This window comes from Anolis carolinensis, chromosome 4 (assembly GCF_035594765.1).
Source record: "Anolis carolinensis isolate JA03-04 chromosome 4, rAnoCar3.1.pri, whole genome shotgun sequence".
Classification (NCBI taxonomy): domain Eukaryota; kingdom Metazoa; phylum Chordata; class Lepidosauria; order Squamata; family Dactyloidae; genus Anolis; species Anolis carolinensis.
The window spans coordinates 145989185-146008172 of record NC_085844.1 but is presented as its reverse complement, the minus strand read 5'-3'; the positions used below and the strand labels follow the sequence as shown (position 1 = coordinate 146008172).

The 18988-nt window shown below is 37.8% G+C and overlaps 1 protein-coding gene across 1 annotated transcript; it reads right to left on the bottom strand.

Annotated features, from left to right (window-relative positions):
• Nucleotides 1-957: 957 nt before the first annotated feature.
• Nucleotides 958-18931, bottom strand: dbt (dihydrolipoamide branched chain transacylase E2). Its single transcript, XM_008109150.3, has 11 exons — nucleotides 18817-18931; nucleotides 15080-15203; nucleotides 14622-14697; nucleotides 13248-13429; nucleotides 11613-11740; nucleotides 10149-10392; nucleotides 9414-9580; nucleotides 8004-8081; nucleotides 6856-7047; nucleotides 6264-6335; nucleotides 958-3880 (listed from the first exon to the last, which is right to left on the bottom strand). The coding sequence occupies exons 1-11, from the start codon at nucleotides 18868-18870 to the stop codon at nucleotides 3713-3715; spliced, it is 1485 nt and encodes a 494-aa protein (XP_008107357.2). The 5' UTR covers nucleotides 18871-18931; the 3' UTR covers nucleotides 958-3712.
• Nucleotides 18932-18988: the final 57 nt, after the last annotated feature.

Genomic DNA, 18988 nt, shown 5'->3' with positions numbered 1-18988 from the left:
ATAATAATAAAACTTTATTTATACCCCACCACCATCTCCCAGAGGGACTTGGGGCGGCTTACAAAGCACTCAAAGGTGCAATATACAAAATGCAAAAATTGCAGAAACAATAATGTAAAACATCAGCCAATATTTCACTTCATAAAATCCCTTAGATAAAATCAATAAAATACAGCAATAGCTGCAGATATGCAATAACAATAATCAATCTAGTATTGTAAAGTCCTTGGTAACATCTATGGGTCTTCACATATTTATTAGAGGCATTTAAATATGATTGAAGGCTTGTCGAAACAAACAAAATGTCTCAGTGTCTCTTAACATAGTTATTTTAGTTATAAAAAGAGGGCAGGGTGAGTATGCATCAGAACAGGTGGGGCATACCATATCATGAAAGCTAAAGAACTATCTCATCATTCTGACCTTTTATATCCCTTTCTCCTTCTCCTTTTCCATTAAATCTGAATTATAAAAATAGATCTGTAAGAATAAAAACATGTAAATATGAATGATAGTGTTGAAAGAGAAGTGGATGCAAGTGGGAACAGTATTGATAGTGTGTGCGGGAGAAACAAACGATACAGTAATTGCTACTGTTATGCCATATTCTCTTTATTGGATGGCAATACCCAATATTTCCCACATTTGTTCTCATATTAGTGTCTCTTCTGTCCTGTTCTTCTATATGTATAATTTTGCTGGTTGACCATTTCAATTTCTGAAATCTTCCTGCGAGTTTGCCCAATCCCATCTTTGGTCCAGTACATACAAAACCATTAATTTAAACATGTGTACATAATTTAAAATAGTGTGTTGCAGAAAATGTTTATTTTACACTATTTTCCTGTCTTGCACAGACAGTAAGGACAAATGGGGTATATCCAGGGATGTGGAGTTATGTTCTTGGAGGATCTAAAGCCACCCAATTCTTCAGATAAAAGTCTAAAACCAGACAGGTAATAATAAAAGATTTATTGCAGAATATAAAACAATGAAAAAGAAATGTTAAGGTAGTATATACTGTCTTTTTAAAAAATCAGGAAGAGCTAATATAAAGATCCACAGGAGACACGCACTATCATTTCACATTACTCTGTTGTGTTCTCCAGAGAAACAAATATAGAAAAACTCTATCCTGACATACTGTATTTTACCTCAAACTTTTTTTCACAGATTTCATTATTTTTTCAACATACTTACAGTTCATCCAAATAAACTATAAGAAAGAGAATAGAATTGTTTAAAAATGAACAAGGCAAGTAACTGTACAGCAATTTGTTAATATAATTTTGATGAAGGCTGCTTTGTTTTAATTTTCCCAAATGACTGTGCGTTTCCATATTATTTGTCTTCAACCTGCTTTTATTTTAAGTTTCATTCACTCTTAAGGCCTGTTTGCATTATACCTTTGACCTAAACATGTGCTTACGTAACAAAATGGAGTGTGAATTCCAGTCATGCTGTGGGAAATCTTTATCTGAAATCAAGTAAGATATTTTGAGCCCAATATATCTTCAGGGAATTTCTGAAAAAACATATTTCATTTAAGTGTTCTGTTTGTACATTCAAGGCAGCCTATGCCTTTGCTTCTCTCTTTTGTTTCCAAGTTGCTTTTGAAGCCACAGCATTTGCATCTATGCATTCATTTGGCCTGATGTCACATATGAATTATTAGAAATCTCATCATTGTTATGGCTGAAAATGTGCGATTATGATTATGGCTACAGAGATCAGCTAGACAGAATTTGTCAGAGAACACAGAAAAGGCCTCCTTCATATATTACATTTGTCCACAAGAGTATAAGGGAATGGAAAACCATGTGTCATGATCATTACTTCAAGAGTCTTGTGACATTCATTTCATTTCATAAGGAGTATCAATTGCACCTTAGTATCTTGTACCAAGAATGATCCAAGTGTACTAGGTTGCTGTGAGTTTTCCAGGTTGTATGGCCATGTTCCAGAAATATTCTCCCCTGATGTTTCGCCCACATCTATGGCAGGCATCCTCAGAGGTTGTGAGGTATACTGGAAACTAGGCAAAGTGGGGTTTATATATCTGTGGAATGTCCAGGGTGGGAGAAAGAACTCGTCTGTTGGAGGCAAGTATGAACGTTACAATTAACCACCTTGATTAGCACTGAATATTTTTCTAGCTTCAAAGCTTGGCTGCTTCCTGCCTTGGGGAATCTTTGTTGGGAGATGTTAGTTAGCCCTGATTGTTTCTTATCTGGATTGTTTCTTATCTGTTTTTTTTAGCGTTGTTCTTTATTTACTGTCCTGATTTTAGTGTTTTTTAATACTGGTAGCCAGATTTTGTTCATTTTCATAGTTTCTTCCTTTCTATTGAAATTGTCCACATGCTTGTGGATCTGGCTACCAGTATTAAAAAAAACTCTAAAATCAGGACAGTAAATAAAAAACAATACTCAAAAACAGGGGAATTCTAGACAAGAAACAATAGGGCCAGCTAATCACCTCCCAATGAAAGATTCTCTCAGGCAGGAAGCAGCCAGACTTTGGAGCAGCAAGGCTATTCAATGCTAATCAAGGTGATCAATTGCAACATTCACACTTGCCTCCAACAGACAAGAGTTCTTTCTCTCACCCTGGACATTCCACAGATCTATAAACCCCACTTGCCTAGTGTCTTACAGACTTCACAACCTCTGAGGATGCCTGCTATAGATGTGGGCAAAACGTCAGGAGGGAATCCCTCTGGAACATGGTCATACAGCCTGGAAAACTCACAGCAACCCAGTGATTCCAGCCATGAAAGCCTTTGAGAAAAGATTATCCAAGTTTAATTTGGCGCTTTGCATCCTCCAGAAATCCATTCTCTAAAGCATCTGGGGAAAAATGCTATTAATTTTTGAGTCTCTTTGATCTACAGATTTTTCAACCTACTCTTGAATATGCAAAGATCTCTCCCACCAGGAGCAGCTTCACACATTACCAGATATATAATCTGCATGCTATGGGCAGCTTTAGTGTTCCTCGTAACATCTGAGACTCTAGGTCCTATCTTCCAAATGCATGTGCCATTCTATATGTGCATACAGCGTTTCCTTCCAAAAGGAAGCACTGTGGGTTTGCATGCTACATAGTATTTGTACATTTCAATAGACACCTGCAGCAAGAAGTATTTTTGGTGTGAAGGCCATTCTCAAAAACAAAAGGAAAGTTTGCACTTTTAACCAAGAAAAGTCCATGTCTAAAATATGTAATAAAATAAAAGGCATTTTATTTCAATGTTTTTTTCTATGGCACTAGATGCAATAGAAATTTGGCAACATCCGTATAGGGTTTTTTTTTAATTTTTCAACTAGAAACTTTTATTTCCAACTGGGAATATGTTTCAACATAATTTATTTTGTGTATAGCACAAGCAGTCTATAAAGCTAGAAATCTTAGCAGTCTTCTTCTAGTCATGTGACTATAAAGCATTTTAAATCACCATAGATTTCTCACTACCTTAACAAGGAGTAATATCATGACTTGACGACAATCTTCCACCAAATAATTTACCATCAAGCTGCTCAACCGCACAGAATGTAACAGATAACCAGCGCTGTGGCCACTGTCTGAAAGGCCTAGCTGTTACACAAGGTAATTGTAGATTAGGAAATGTAGTAGTTCTTAAGGTCACGCTAGCAGTGCCAGCTTGATAGCAGTTCCACAGTTAAAAACTGAGTCCAGGCATTAGTCTTCTTTACTTAAGATCCAACAGCATGGAAGCAGGATTCTCCAAGTAAGATTTCCACAAGTTAGAAAAACGGGACATGGTTGCGCCATCAATGATTCTGTGATCCGCTGACCAGCTCACATTCATGATTTGTGCTTTAACTATTTCACCTTTACTATTAAATCGTGGGACGACCTAGAAAAGCAGAGACAGAAAGAGAAAAGAGTTTTAGAAAATGGAGAATTACAACATGAGAATTTTCCAGCACCTTTTACTTTTCACCTGGCTCTGAGAGAGTCCTGAACTCTTTTTTTCTAAAAGTTTTTCCCATAACTTTATGGAATTGTCTCATGTAACTCATGGTATCCCCAAAAAACAATTGTGATATATTTTCTAAATTCCCCAAACCAAAGAAATAAAATAAAATGAGAAAGAGAAATGATAATACTATGTAACATGATGTTTGTTCCTGGGTTATAAATATCATTTCCTAATTGGTTCTGTTTACTACATGGAAAATATTTACTAAACTGCAAAAACTTGGTTTTGAAAAGTCAAAAATGGCACATTTTCATGAAGAAAAATTACAACATTTTGGGTTTCAGGTAATAGAAGGATAAAAAACGAAAACTAAGTTTCTGGAATATAACAACTACTGTATATACTCGAGAATAACCCGAGTTTTTCAGCCCTTTTTAGGGCTTAAAAAGCCCTCCTCGGCTTATACTCGAGTGAGGGTCCTGACTGGCTTATATTCAAGTATATAGGTAATCAGAGTGGGACAGTCTTATCTTATTAAAGTCTTATTATCTTAAATTACAGTTTTAAGTAAATATCCAAAAAAATTTAACCTACTGATGCATCAATTAATGTAATTTTATTGGTATCTATTTTTATTTTTGAAATTTACCAGTAGCTGCTTATACTCGAGTCAATAAGTTTTCCTATTTTTTTGTGGTAAAATTAAGTACCTCAGCTTATATTTGGGTCGGCTTATACTCGAGTATATATGGTACTTTCAAAGTAAGTACTGCACATTTAAACAGGAAATAACCCTTTCAAACTAGGAACAGAGTATTTTTCAAATTTTGTCACACAGTGTAATATTTCAAGTTCCTTTTACAATACAATTCTATGGGTGTCATGAAACTTATATCCAAATAAGCACATACAATGCTGCAGTCACACAATGTCAAATGTATACTACTCAGAAATGTCTCACTAAATATCCTAGTGTAGGTAGTAGGCTTAGCATTGTAAACTTCAGTCATCTGAACTGCACATTGGTATCTTGATTTGTATACATTACAAGTAATCTAGCAAGCACCTGTTAAAAGCATCCAATCTGCAGCAGATCTTTTAATAGATCATATATAAAAATAGTCCATGCATTTAAAAAATCCTATATATGATTCCACTCTCAACCCTAGTATCTTGGATTCCTGGAAAAGCAGAGAACTAGCTAATAATAAAAGCAACTAAACTGTATTTAGCACTGAGGCATCTGAGAAGGAAATTCAGATGAGGGAGACTAATATTTGATTTGTTGAAAAGTTTTTCTTAACTCGATAAGGTCTTCTAGATATCGGATTAATAACTACTTTTGGGCATAGCATCTGGACAAAGAATACCAAGAAAACAGTTCCTTTCTTACAGCAAAGTGCCCTCATAACGACTGTATTTTAATCCTTGCACTATATATTTATTTATAAGTATTTTGTGGTAATGTATTTTAGCTGTGTTGTGTTCTGCCTTGAATCTTGGGTGGGGGGGATATTATTCTTATTATTGGGTTGCTATGAGCTTTCCGGGCTGTATGGCCATGTTCCAGAGGAATTCTTTCCCAACTTTTCACTCACATCTATGGCAGGCATCTTCAGAGGTTGTGAAGTCTGTTGGAAACTTGGCAAGTGGGGTTTATATATCTGTGGAATGTCCTGGGTGGGAGAAAGAACTCTTGTCGATTTGAGGCAAGTGTGGATGTTGTAACTGGCCAGATTGAATAGCATTGAATAGTCTTGAAACTTCAAAGCCTGGCTGCTTCCTGCCTGGGGAAATCCTTTGTTGGGAGGTGTTAGCTGGCCCTGATTGTTTCCTGTCTGGAATTGCCCTATTTTTTTTCATGTTGTTCTTTATTTACTGTCCTCCCAACAAGGGATTACACCCTGGAAAACTCACAGCAACCCAGTGATTCAGGCTATGAAAGCCTTCAACAACACATTATTATTATTATTACTACTACTACTACTAATTTTGAATTTACTACATACACTATAAAATCAACACAAACTTCAGAAATTGTTGCGTACTGTCAAGTCACTTCCAAATTATGGAGAACCTACAACAAGATTCTCTAAGTAAAATCTTACTTAGTAAAAAAGTGGGTTTGCCTTTAACTCCCACTGAGAGAGCAAATTGTATGAAGTCAGCCAAGTAGCTACTATAGCCAAGAGGGGCTTCAAGCTCCAGTCTCTAGAAACATATTCAATGCTCAGCCCACTATACCATGTGGATCTCTACCCAGACTCTACTTTATATCAAGTAGGATTTGATCTTTATAGTCCAAAAACAAATATACCTGTATCTTTCCAAGAGCTCCAATAGCCACTTCAGGAGGGAGTATCACTGGTTTTGCATATGTACCACCAATCTAGGAGATCAAAATAGGAATCAGGTTCCAGTAATGCAAGAAACAGGCCTAATATTTCTGCTGTCTGTATGAAGTAGCCTCATTAAGGAGAGAGCATCTTATGGCACTCTAGATATTGTTTGACAGCAGCTCCCATCATTCTTAACTGGTGGATCTGGTGACTAGATCTGATGGCAACAGTAGCCCAACAATATGCCGGAGAGCCACAAATTGTTGACATATGTCTTAATCTAACAATCCACTGCTGGTGATGTGGGCACAACTGTGCATATGAAGTACAGACCTTCACTGAACCCTTTCCCCTCTGCCCTTTTCTTTTCCTTAGTCATATCCATATAACAGCAATGTGAGATCTATACACACCTCTCATCTTTAACTATCCCTTTCCTCCCAGATCCTAGACCATAAGCTACACCTGGTTTTCCCCATTTCCTACAACGGGATTTGGCCATCGTTACAATTTAAATGTTATAACTGCAGGTATGTTCCCGAAGTAGAGGTCAAATGTTATGCAACTCACTGTGCCAATGTTGGAGAGTGTGAATGTTCCCCCTGTGAGCTCATTTGTTCCCAGCTGGTTAGTAGCTCCCAGGTTTTGTAAGCGGTTTAATTCTGAGGCAATGTCAAAGACACTTCGGACCTCAATGTTCTTCACATTGGGGACAACCAAACCTTGTCCTGTATCCATTGCAACTCCAATGTTGTGAGAAGCCTAGAATATATAGCCAGAAATAAATGGAGTTAAGAAGGATTTTGGGGGGTCCACAACTACCCAACAAAATGTCATGGTCATTTTAGATCCAGGAACCCTTACTGGGTCAGAGGCAAATATGCACTGAACTTCTCTTTGTAAATACTACAAACCATTTGGAGGCATTTTATGGCAATAATATTTTTTTCAAAACAGGGAGGACACACAAAACTGACCTCTGGGTGACACTTTCCCCTCCAGTGATATTAACTAGTGTCTTTAATTCATGACAGAACTAGAAAGACATGGAATCAAATCTCTAGTCAGACACAAAGAGCTCACTGGGAAACATTGGACCATTCGCTATCTGACTTTCACCCTAACCTCTTTCACAGGGTTGCTAAGAATTGAAAGGAACACAGGCAAGAATGGTGTATGTTTCCTTGGAAGAAGAGACACAAAAACAGAGTTTTAACTATTTAAAAAGAAGCACACGTGTAAGAAACTGGTGTGCAAGAAATTATATTACAATAATTAATACAGGCAGTCCCCAGGTTACATAGATAGGTTCTGTAGGTTTGCTTTATAAGCTGAATTTGTGTGTAATTTGGAACAGGTAGATGTTTAAAGTTTAATTGCAGCGCTGTCTGTGCCCCTGTTCAGAAGATTTCACCTCACTTTCTGTCCCTGTGGGAATTGAATTTTGAAAAATCTGGCTTGTTGTGGAAACAAGTATAGGTGCTAAAGCTTCAGCTGAGACACATTTTCCCCATGATAACTCTTCCAGAAGTGGATTTCCCTTTCGAGGGGTAGATTTCCCTCACTTCCTGTTATCTCACCCCCGTTCTTAACTATGATTCATATGTAATTTGGATGTCTGTACCTTGGGGACTGCCTGAAATTCTTATTATAAAACTAAAGGAAGCCTGAGTTGTAAAATGCAAAAAAGTTACTCTTTTTAAAAATCATATGCAAACCTTGTACGTGATGTTTTGGCCATTTTCATCCAAAGAAGCATTAAGAATAGGGTAATGTAACAACCCTAAAGATGCAGCCTGTTAAAAATATAAAAACAAAACACCAGTAGCAAATGAAAAAATAGAATATCGTTCAAACAGTTAAATGTAACTTGAAAGAATACATGTATCTATTTTTCACAATCAAGTTATTCATATAAAAATATACTTAGAAGATGAGAGATAGATCCAAAGGGAGACATGTCTTGATCTAGCATTGGAAGATATCTGATGCAGCAGGAAGTCTATCCCATGGACAGAAGTGAGGAGACTATTACTGATCCCTGCTTCAGTACCCTGAATCGCCTGAATCTGGAGCAGATTTTGAGAGGCTGCATGAAGATCCTGGGGAAACTTGCAAAAGTCACACCCCCTCTTTCCACTAGTGGAGGCATCTTCCAACTGGAACATCAGAAGATGTCAGCAACTCAAAAATCAGTTCAGTATCTTTCTAAGTAGATGAGAGATATCGGGCGTACATAGGAAAATATATATGAAATAGGGGAGCAGCAGCAATACAAAAAATAAGCAGTGGGTTGCCGTGAGTTTTCCAGGCTGTATGGCCATGTTCCAGAAGCATTCTCTCCTGATGTTTCACCCACATCTATGAAAGCATCCTCAGAGGTTGTGAGGTATACTGGAAACTAGGCAAGGGAGGTTTATATATCTGTGGAAGATATAGAAACAAGAGTTCTTTCTCCCACCCTGGACCTTCCACAGATATATAAACATCTCTTGCTTAGTTTCCAATATACCTCACAACCTCTAAGGATGCCTGCCATTGATGTGGGTGAAATGTCAGGAGAGAATGTTTCTGGAACATGGCCAGACAGCCCGGAAAACTCACAGAAAACCTGTGATTCCGGCAATGAAAGCATTTGACAACACAATAATAATAATAATAATTTTTCTTTCCCGCCTCCATCTCCCTGCAGGGACTTGGGTCGGCTAACATGGGGCCAAGCCCAAAGAACAAACAGTAAACAAAATAAAATGCATATATAACCAACATCATCAAACAGATAAAACAAACAAATTAAAACCACAAAATACAAAATAGTGCAATAAGACAGTAAAATGCAAAATGATAAAAGCAAAACCACTAATTAATGGCAATTAAATAAATAAAGTGAGGGGGTGGTCTAGAACAAAAAATAAGTGGTTTCTGCATTGTGGTCCAACTACTTTTTATACTAGACTGTATCAATTCCATATTCAGCTAGGAGGAGAATAAAGATTGCAGCAAACCCAGTTTAGACTTTTCTTAAACAATTGGCTATTCATTATAGCCCTATATGCTAAAATATAGCTACAAGGTAAAAGCAAGAACTCTTGCTTTGCACATTAGATAGGCCTACCTTTATATCTCACCTTTAAAAAGAAGGGCATGAAAGTGAGGTTAGTTCCCCGTTCTTGAGCGACAGGTTTCAACTCTTCTCTTAAACGGATGAGCTGAGAAAGATTAACCTCATCACAATAACCAAAATGAGGAATCTTCAAAGCAGCAGTCATGGTTTTTACCATTACTTTCTGGAATCCTGGAAAATGGGAACATAGAACATTGAAATAAGGCTTTTTACAGTGACAGAGTTTCTTATCTTCTTATCTTTCCATTTTCCATCACACAAACAATCAAAAGAGTAAAAACAGAGCCAAAACAATTGAACAATCTCATTAACTATGTAGGTTATTTCTAGTGAGATCACAGAGGACATGACTGCATATGGTACAATGGACAACAGTGTTTAATCAGGAGCTGAAAGATCCGGGTTTAAGTCTATATTCATCATGAAATTCAATGAGTGACATCAGCCTAATTCTCTCTCAGCCTTACTTTCCTCATCAAGTAAAGTTGTGAGGATAAAATTGGAGTGAAGGAGGGTTATGGGTATCACCATGAGCTCAGTGAAGCAAGAACAAGAAATAAATGTAACTTATAAATAAATAAATTCAATCTAACATGACTGTGTTAATTGTTTTTGGAGCAGCCACGGGCATTCTACCAGGAGTATTTTTTAACATGAATACAAAACCATTAATATTTTATCTTTTCATATTATTATCACATAATTAATGCATACTATTAAGACAAAAAAAATCCTTTACCTGATAAGGCCACTGTTTTATCTTTCCCTGAAAGTACTACAGGTGCAGCAATCGGCATAGGGATTCTAGGCTCCTTCTCCTTGGATGCGTCTGCTGCTGCGTCTCTTTTTCGTGGAGGTGGGATTATTTCAGGCTTTGGCGACAGAGGTAAAATGGCTCCCGTCTGCTTGGCCAAGTAATTGAGAATGTCTTCTTTGAGGATACGGTTATCCTTCCCTGTTCCAACAACTTCGCTTAGTTTAATCTGAAAGATACACATCGAATTGAGGAACTCTGGATAAAGAGCTCAAACAGGAAAATATACACACTTGTACTGAGCTGGATTGCAAAGAAAATAAATATGTTATAAGGCAGGCTAGTGAAATATTTGAAGAATCTATATGACTATTTATATGATCTCCATGAACTCTAATCTATAGAGAGTCAATTTTAAGTGTCTGGATTCCCAATTTTGAAGTGTCTGTTGTTACCGGATTATTGAAGAGAAGTGAATGCAAGACAAGTATTTCTTAAATCATCGATGCAAGTATTGTAAATATGAAGGTAATTAAAATGTATAAAATAACACAATTCCATGTTACACAGTTTATATACCTAGCCATATTTGTCTAGAATGTGAAAAGGGAGCCTGTACTCTTTTGAGATTGAGGTTCCTTTCCACACAGCTGTATAAAATCCCACATTATCTGCTTTGAACAGGATTATATGGCAATGTGGACTCAGATTACCCAGTTCAAAGCAGTTATTGTGGATTATCTGCCTTGATATTCTGGGTTTTATGGCTGTGTGGAAAGGCCCTGAGATCATATGGCAGTGTAAAAGGTGCCACAGCTAACCCAAGCATTTCTTTGATGCAATGCAAACTGTACCATGAAAGATACACATTCAGCTGAACATCTTGTGGCCAGTATACCTAATAAAACTACTGCTCATGCTCAGTTAACTCAATATCTTCAAGGGAGGCTTTACTGGCTGCCTCAGGCCCCTTTTAGAATGCCATATAATCCAGATTATGAAAGCAGATAATTCACATCATTTGCTTTGAACTGGATTATATGGGTTTACACTGCCATATAATCCAGTTCAAAGCAGATAATCTGGATTTTATATGGCAGTGTAGAAGGCTTCCAGATTTATTCTAATCCACAATAATCTCCCCCTGCCATCGTACAGTAGGTGAAACATACTGCAGATCGAGCCCAAACTATGGAAGGTGCCATCAATGTGAAACACATTGCAAAGTCTCAAAAAGTCAAACATTTTGTTCTAGCTTCAAGTGTAGAGATTGAAATAAGGCATCACAAAGAAGCTGTCAGACCTTGCTACATACTAGTTTCTCCTCTGCCTGGCCTTAATGGTAGCAGAGTTTTCCTTTTATAAATGTCTTTTACTTGGCTCTCACACATCCAATACATATGAGAAATATACTGCAAGGTGGCCTGTTTCAAGCCAAAATGCACATACATTGTTTTCCATGGCAAGGCGGCGGACGGCAGGGGTGGCCAAAGTTTTGTGGCCTTTAATCTCTTGGTGGGTCTGCTCTTCATGCGACACAGCAGGCGTCTCCACAACATCCTCTTCAGGAGCAACATCTGGAGGTAGGACCCAAAATGAAGGAAGTGTGCTGAGTGGCATTAAGATGCTTTACATCAGTTATTTAAGCATGTGTTAAATGGGATATATATAACTAACAGTGGCTAAGGTCCCACCATCAGCCCAGCATAAGTATCTGCTGATGGCATTATACCATACAACCTCTATTTAGAATACAAATGTAACACAACCTATATAAATCAATGGCCAATGACTAAGTATTGTGAAACTGCAATGCTCAATGCAGAAAGCCAATGTAGAAAGCCAATGTGCATTCCTACGCTACTCTGTATACTTTAATATACAACCACATGCTCAGCAATCCCATATGTTCTTGTCCACTTGTGTCACTATTAGTTGGACACATAAATTGTACATTGTCCCCCCCAAAAAATCGCTTTGCATATGTAATGCAACTTAGACATGTGTATGCCACTAACAAGCTGCCAGATAATGTAGGTAAATACGGTTCTTTCATGCACATATTATTGGAGTGGTGTGGGACTGATGCCTTCTGAATTGTTGTAGTATATGGGTTTGAGGCCCCCTTCTAAACTGCCGTATAATCCAGATTGTCAAAGCAGATAATCCACATTATATGCTTTGAATTGGATGATACGAGTCTACACTGCCATATAATCCAGGTCAAAGCAGATAATCTGGACCTGGCAATGTTAGATGGTGCCTGAATCTGTAGCATAAGTGTCTAAGAAGCCACTGACGGTAGCCTAGTTATCAAATAAAAGTAAAAAAGTAAACATAAGTGCTCAAGGATGTCAAGCTCTACAACTGCTTTCAGACATTCATAAGACTTTTTATGTTTCACATGCTTCTCCAATCAGATACCTACCACTCCACCTTCATACCGTATAACAAAAAAAGCTTTTAAAACATTTATAAGCCATTTATGATATGGTTAGGTTTATGATATGATCTATTTGTGATAGGAAGGATACTTTAGCTTTTTTGTTTATATCAAGCTCTCCGGGTATTGCTGGCCTGAAACCCCCACTAGCAAACCAATTGTTGGCTACTATCAATTCCAATTTAATGTATGATTACACTGGGCAACACACATGTTGGTGCCTCAAAGGTTAGACCTGTTTCTAAATATATTTGACCTGCTGATTCCAAAAATGGCACAAATATTTCCCTCTCAGCTCTAGGTTTCAGATATTTAATAATTTTAAATAATTATTAAAAAGAAATTGGAATTAGCAATATCTGTGCGATCCTGGATGGTTTTTACTAACCATAGTTTAAAATAAATAATTATTCATTGAATGAAGACATTATTAGCTTTTTAAAAGGAAGTTAAGTATCTCCAGTATCTTCTGCCCTACACGTATAAGGGAGATTGTGCAAACTCATACAAGTCTTATTTTAATTTTTCATCTCCTGGTAAAAATAGATGTATTAAAAATATTTGCAGTTCATTCTGAAGGAAGGTTTGATTTAAATATTAAAAAGTTTTAAAAAAACCCAATGAAGACCAACTAACATTACCTTTTATAGTGGCTGTTTCTATATCCACCAGAGGTTTCCCCACACGGGCTATTTCATCTAATTCATAGTGGAGTTTTCTAATGATGCCATCATAGCGGCTTGTGATAGTGACAGAGGCTTTATCACTTTGTACTTCACAGATGCTGTCAAACTGGGATACAGTATCACCTTCTTTGACATACCTTAGAGAAAATGATATTTGCATCAACACACATGGCAGTAGTGCTAATTCATCATCAAAAGCAAAACTATTTTGCATCCATATAGTAGGACAGTATGTTCAAAGCCATGAAAAAGAAAACAAAAGCATCACATTTCATTTGTGTTCTGGTTTCATAAGGTAAAGGTAAAGGTTTCCACCTGACATTAAGCCTAGTCATGTCCAACTCTGGAGGTCAGTGCTCATCTCAATTTCTAAGCCGAAGAGCCAGCATTGTCCAAAGACACCTCCAAGGTCATGTGGCCAGCAGGACTGCATGGAGCGCCGTTACCTTAGCTGTACCTATTGATCTACTCATATCTGCATGTTTTCAAACTGCTGGGTTGGCAGAAGCTGGGGCTAAGAGCTGGACCTCACCCTGCTCCCTGGATGTGACCTGCCGACCTTTTGGTCAGCAAGTTCAGGAGCTCAGCGCTTTAATCCGCTCATACTTTCATACATAAATAATTTTGCCTTCTGTACATGTCCTTTAATAACAGCTTGAGAACGTAGATGGGGAGGGAGGGCTCACATTTAAATAAGTAAATATATCTTCCAGGTATGAACTTTTTAATTAATCTGTTGCTCTTTACTGTGACAATTCTTTGTATACCCACCTGATTGTAAGCCCCACTGAATTTATGGGCAGAAATACAACATCAAGAAAACCACAAGGCAAAATTACATAATAATCTTCATCACCACCACCAGAAATGTTTCCTTCTTTTTTCCTTTGGCAGAAATATTTAAAAGCTTTTCAATATAATGGGTTTCCCTGCCTGATGGGTTTCATTCACATACTTCTCTTTTACACATCTTGGAAACAACTTAGTCAACTTTAAACAATTCTATTGTATTCTACTCTTTATATCATGTATTTTAATATATATATATTTTATAGCAATGTGTTTTAATACAAGCATCTGGTTGTATGTATTTTATGGTGGTGTGTTTTAACTGTGTTGTGCCCCGCCTTGAGCTATGAAAATAACAAATAAAAATTATTATTATCATTATTATTATTATTATTATTATTATTATTATTATTATTATTAGTTTTCCTTTATCCTCTCTCCCCCTTTTAAAGATTGCTCCTGACACGAAAAAAAAGAGAAAAAGAAACAAGTAGCAGTTGGCCATGGACACTTTCTGTGGAAGGACGCGGTGTAACTTACCATTCTTTGACAGTCACCTCAGTGATTCCTTCTCCAATATCAGAAAGCTTGAACTGTACAATTTGGCCGCTCGAAGCTTTAAAGAGACAATGGAGCAAGTGTGAAACAAGAGTTAACAAACCAATAAACTTTCCTGTCTTGTTCAAACCGAAAAACTATTAAGACTTCAGAGCAAGAAAACTTCAAATCATACCCTGATTTCTTCCAGAATTGTTCAACAGTTTGCACCTCGGTAAAACTAAGAGGTAATTGCTTGGATCTGGCCATCCATGTAAGATTGGACAGGACTGTGTCCTTAGTAAACATCAATGCTTCAGAATAATTGTGTGTTCATCAAAAATTGGATCACTAGACAGACTAATGGTAAATATTACCTGCTCTGCCCACCTCGTTTTGGATTCTGAAGGAGAAAAAATGCATAGAAAATAGAACATAAAAATAGTGACAAATCAACTTACCAACAGTTGTTCTGAACAACTGGTGTTGATGTCGATGTCTCCATGCAGATTTATCAAACCCATAAACATATCTTGCCTTCAGCAAACGAACACTACTATAGGGCCTAATATGATGAGTGCAGAACTGTCAAACCGAACAAAAATTAAGTTATTAGAATAATATAGACAGCAATGACTAGTTATTGTCTTCCAATCTGCTCGAGGAATGTAAACACTAATTCTTTTTTTTGGGTTAGTTTTGATAATTAAAATTAGGTTGAGTATAATTTGAACTGATCATGTGTTTACCGATGTTGGAGCTACCAGTGGCACAGCAGGTTAAACTGCTGAGCTGCTGAACTTGCTGACCAAAAGTTATTCGCCCCTTCTTCTGCCAACCTAGCAGTTCGAAAACATGCAAATGTGAGTACATCAATAGGTACCACTTCTGCGGGAAGGTAACAGCGCTCCATGCAGTCATGCTGGCCACATGACCTAGGAGGTGTCTACGGACAACGCCGGCTCTTTGTCTTAGAAATAGAGATGAGCACCAACTCCAGAGTCAGACACGACTAGACTTAATGTCAGGGGAAAACCTTTATCTTACTGGTGTTACGTCTTTTGTTTCTGTGTCAGAAGACAGATACTGATAACGTAAAACTTGAAATTACAAAAACAATATTTATAAATTTTTTATGGATTCTCCAACTGGCATGTATACATTCTTTAGTATTTTGTGCCTTCAAGTAATTTCCAACATATGGCAACCCTAAACTGAACCTATCATAGGATTTTCTGGAACGGAGAGAGTGTGACTTATGCAAGATCATCCAGTGGGTTTCCATGGCAGGCAAGGTCTCCAGAATTATATATTTTACAAGAACACATAAATCAAACACTGATTTCCAGAGTAATATATTCTACAAGAATACATAATCACAATAAAACCAAGATCCCATTCCACTACTTCAAGTGGTATGTACTTTACTTTGGAGTCAACACAAAGCTCCACTAAACCAGAATCTGCCCTTTCACTGTTGGGCAATGTAAGGGAAAATACATTCACTCCATATCTCTGAAACATATTCCAGCAGTGAAGGAACAGTCATCATAAACCCCATGAATTCAACCTCTGAGGATGCCTGCCATAAATGTGGGTGAAACATCAGGAGAGAATACTTCTGGAACATGGCCATACAATCCGGAAAACATACAACAACCCAATTCAGCAGAAATCAGAGAATGAATAGGGAACCTCCCACCAATCCACAAAATTTGAAAAAATCTGACTAGAATTTTTGAGTATAACAACCAGCGTAGCTTTATTTGCTATATTTTTGAAATTACAACAGATTTGGTGCTATCATTAGGTTAATACGACATAGTGAAAATAAAAAAGATTAATCTTTATGGAAGTTTACTTATTATTAAGATGATACACTTCCAGACAGGTATATTTAGATATAGTTTGTATGTATTTGCTTATTACTTTCAGAATTCATAAGACCATCCCTCAGCTATTCAAATTACAGTGGGAATCAAAGTATTGATCAAATGCGGAACAGTTTCTTTTGAGAAGCAGGAGGCAACATGCATTTAGTGAAATAGATGCACTGTCCTATCCATTAATCAATGCTGAAATAGATAGAAACAAGCATGGAATGACTCACTATGTATCTCTCTAGGGCTGCATGTGCACTACTATATACCAAAACCTGATCCCAGATTATCTGCTTTGAACTGGATTATACGAGCCTACACTGCTAGACAATCTGGGATAATCTGGGATGAGATCCTGGGATACAGGGCAGTATAGATCCAGTCTAGATCTGAAGTAATTCCCAAACAGAGAATGTTTGCAGGATAATCTCAAAGGCAGTGTTTGCTGCATTTAGTCAGCCTCCAAAAAGGAACTGTTGCCTTAAAAACAAAAGATAGCTGTGGAATGTTTTGCTGAAAGTGAATTATCTGATTCTTCAAAGTACCTCAAGAAGTTCATATGGAAAAAATTAAAAATCTTCTCTTCAGATTCAGAAACTGAAGCACCTGTATGGGAGAGCAGGTAATTCTGTATTTCAACATACTTTTAACTGAGTCACAGTTTTGGAAATGTGAAGCAGGGGCCCCTTCTACACTGCCATATAACCCAGAATATAAAAGCAAATAATACACATTTTCTGCTTTGAACTGGATTGTCTCAGGTCCCTTCTACACTGCCATATAAAATAATAATAATAATAATAATAATAATAATAATAATAATAATAATAATGCCAAAAGATCTTAGCCGGCATTTGGAAACAATAGACATTGACAAAATCACGATCTGCCAACTGCAAAAGGCCACCCTACTAGGATCTGCACACATCATCCGAAAATACATCACACAGTCCTAGACACTTGGGAAGTGTTCGACTTGTGATTTTGTGATACGAAATCCAGCACATCTAACTTGTTTGCTGTGTCATAATAAAATAATACAAGTTTTATACCCCACCACCATCTCTCATATGTACTTGTGGCAGCTTACAAAGCAGCACACAATGGTACCACACAACATATAAAATTCAATATATTCGCATATAAAATCTATAGCATGCCAATTTACATAAAACCACAACATATAGAAATTAACAAAGCTCAACTCAAATTAAATAAATTGCACAGTAAAATGTGGCAGTAGCTCCTAATTTAAAAGGAGCCATAAAATCAATGGACATCCCAGCTGTGAACCAATTTAAAAATGTCAACATTGAAGTGCCAAAGTAAACAGCAATCAGATTAGCTGGTACCTAAACACTATCAAAGGCCTGCTTGAAAAGCCACATTTTGAACACTCTCTGAAAGTGTTGCAGCATGGGGGCTTGCCTAATTTCCCTGGGGATGGCGTTCCAAAGCCGGGGACCCAAAACCGAGAAGGCCCTCTCCCTCATGTAAACTCATAGAACCCAGCTCAAATCAGACAATGTGGATTATCTGCTTTGTAACCTGGATTACATGGCAATGTAGAAAGGGCCTGATTTATAATCCAGTTCAAAACAGAGATGAGGAGAGTATGAATCCCATCTCAATGCAATATGCATCCGGTCCTTTAAAAAATGGGATGCATACTGATATTGATGGACTATATCCAGATGTGATAAGGTCCATAGACTGGAGTAGTGTCATTAAAGGAGTCACTGTGTGATAAAGAAACAACTGGCTGTGATTGCTGATACAAGGGAAGAGAGGCATCCTGAAATTAAGTGGGTGCATCTACACTGTAGAAATAATGCAGTTCGACACCACTTAGATTGCTATGGCTCAATACTATGGAACCACAAGGTCTTGAGCTTTCTCTGCCAAATAAGGCAAGTTGCAACCCCCAGGATTTCACAGCATTGAGCCATGGCAGGTAACATGGCATCAAACTGCGTTAATTCTACAGTGTGGATAAGGAATGGTCAAACTTGGACCCTCCAGGTGTTTAGGACTTCAACTGGCTGGCTGTTAGAAATTGTAGGAGTTGAAATCCAAAACACCTGGAGGGCCTGGTGCCTGGTGTAACTGCAGGGATCTGACAGAACTAGCTTCACTGGCCTGAAAGTGATAGTGAATGGAACAGGCGGAGACCAGGGTTGCATCCACACTGTAAAATTAATGCAGTTTGATTCCGCTTGAGCTGCCATATGGCTCAATGCTCTGACCCCTGGGCGTTTGGGAGGCTCGCCAAGAAGGCCTGTTCGCTCCCTCCCGAGTCCTTCCCTTTGCCCGCTTACCAGGCGCCCCGCAGCCCGACAAGAACTCCTCAACGCGACCACCGTCGCCGCCATCTTTAACCGGGGAGGCAAAGTTGCGCACGCCCCTACGTCCCTCCCACCGGACAGCCAATCGGAAGGCAGCGTTTGCTCACCCAAGCCAATGGGATGAGAGAAAGTTGCCCCGCTCCTT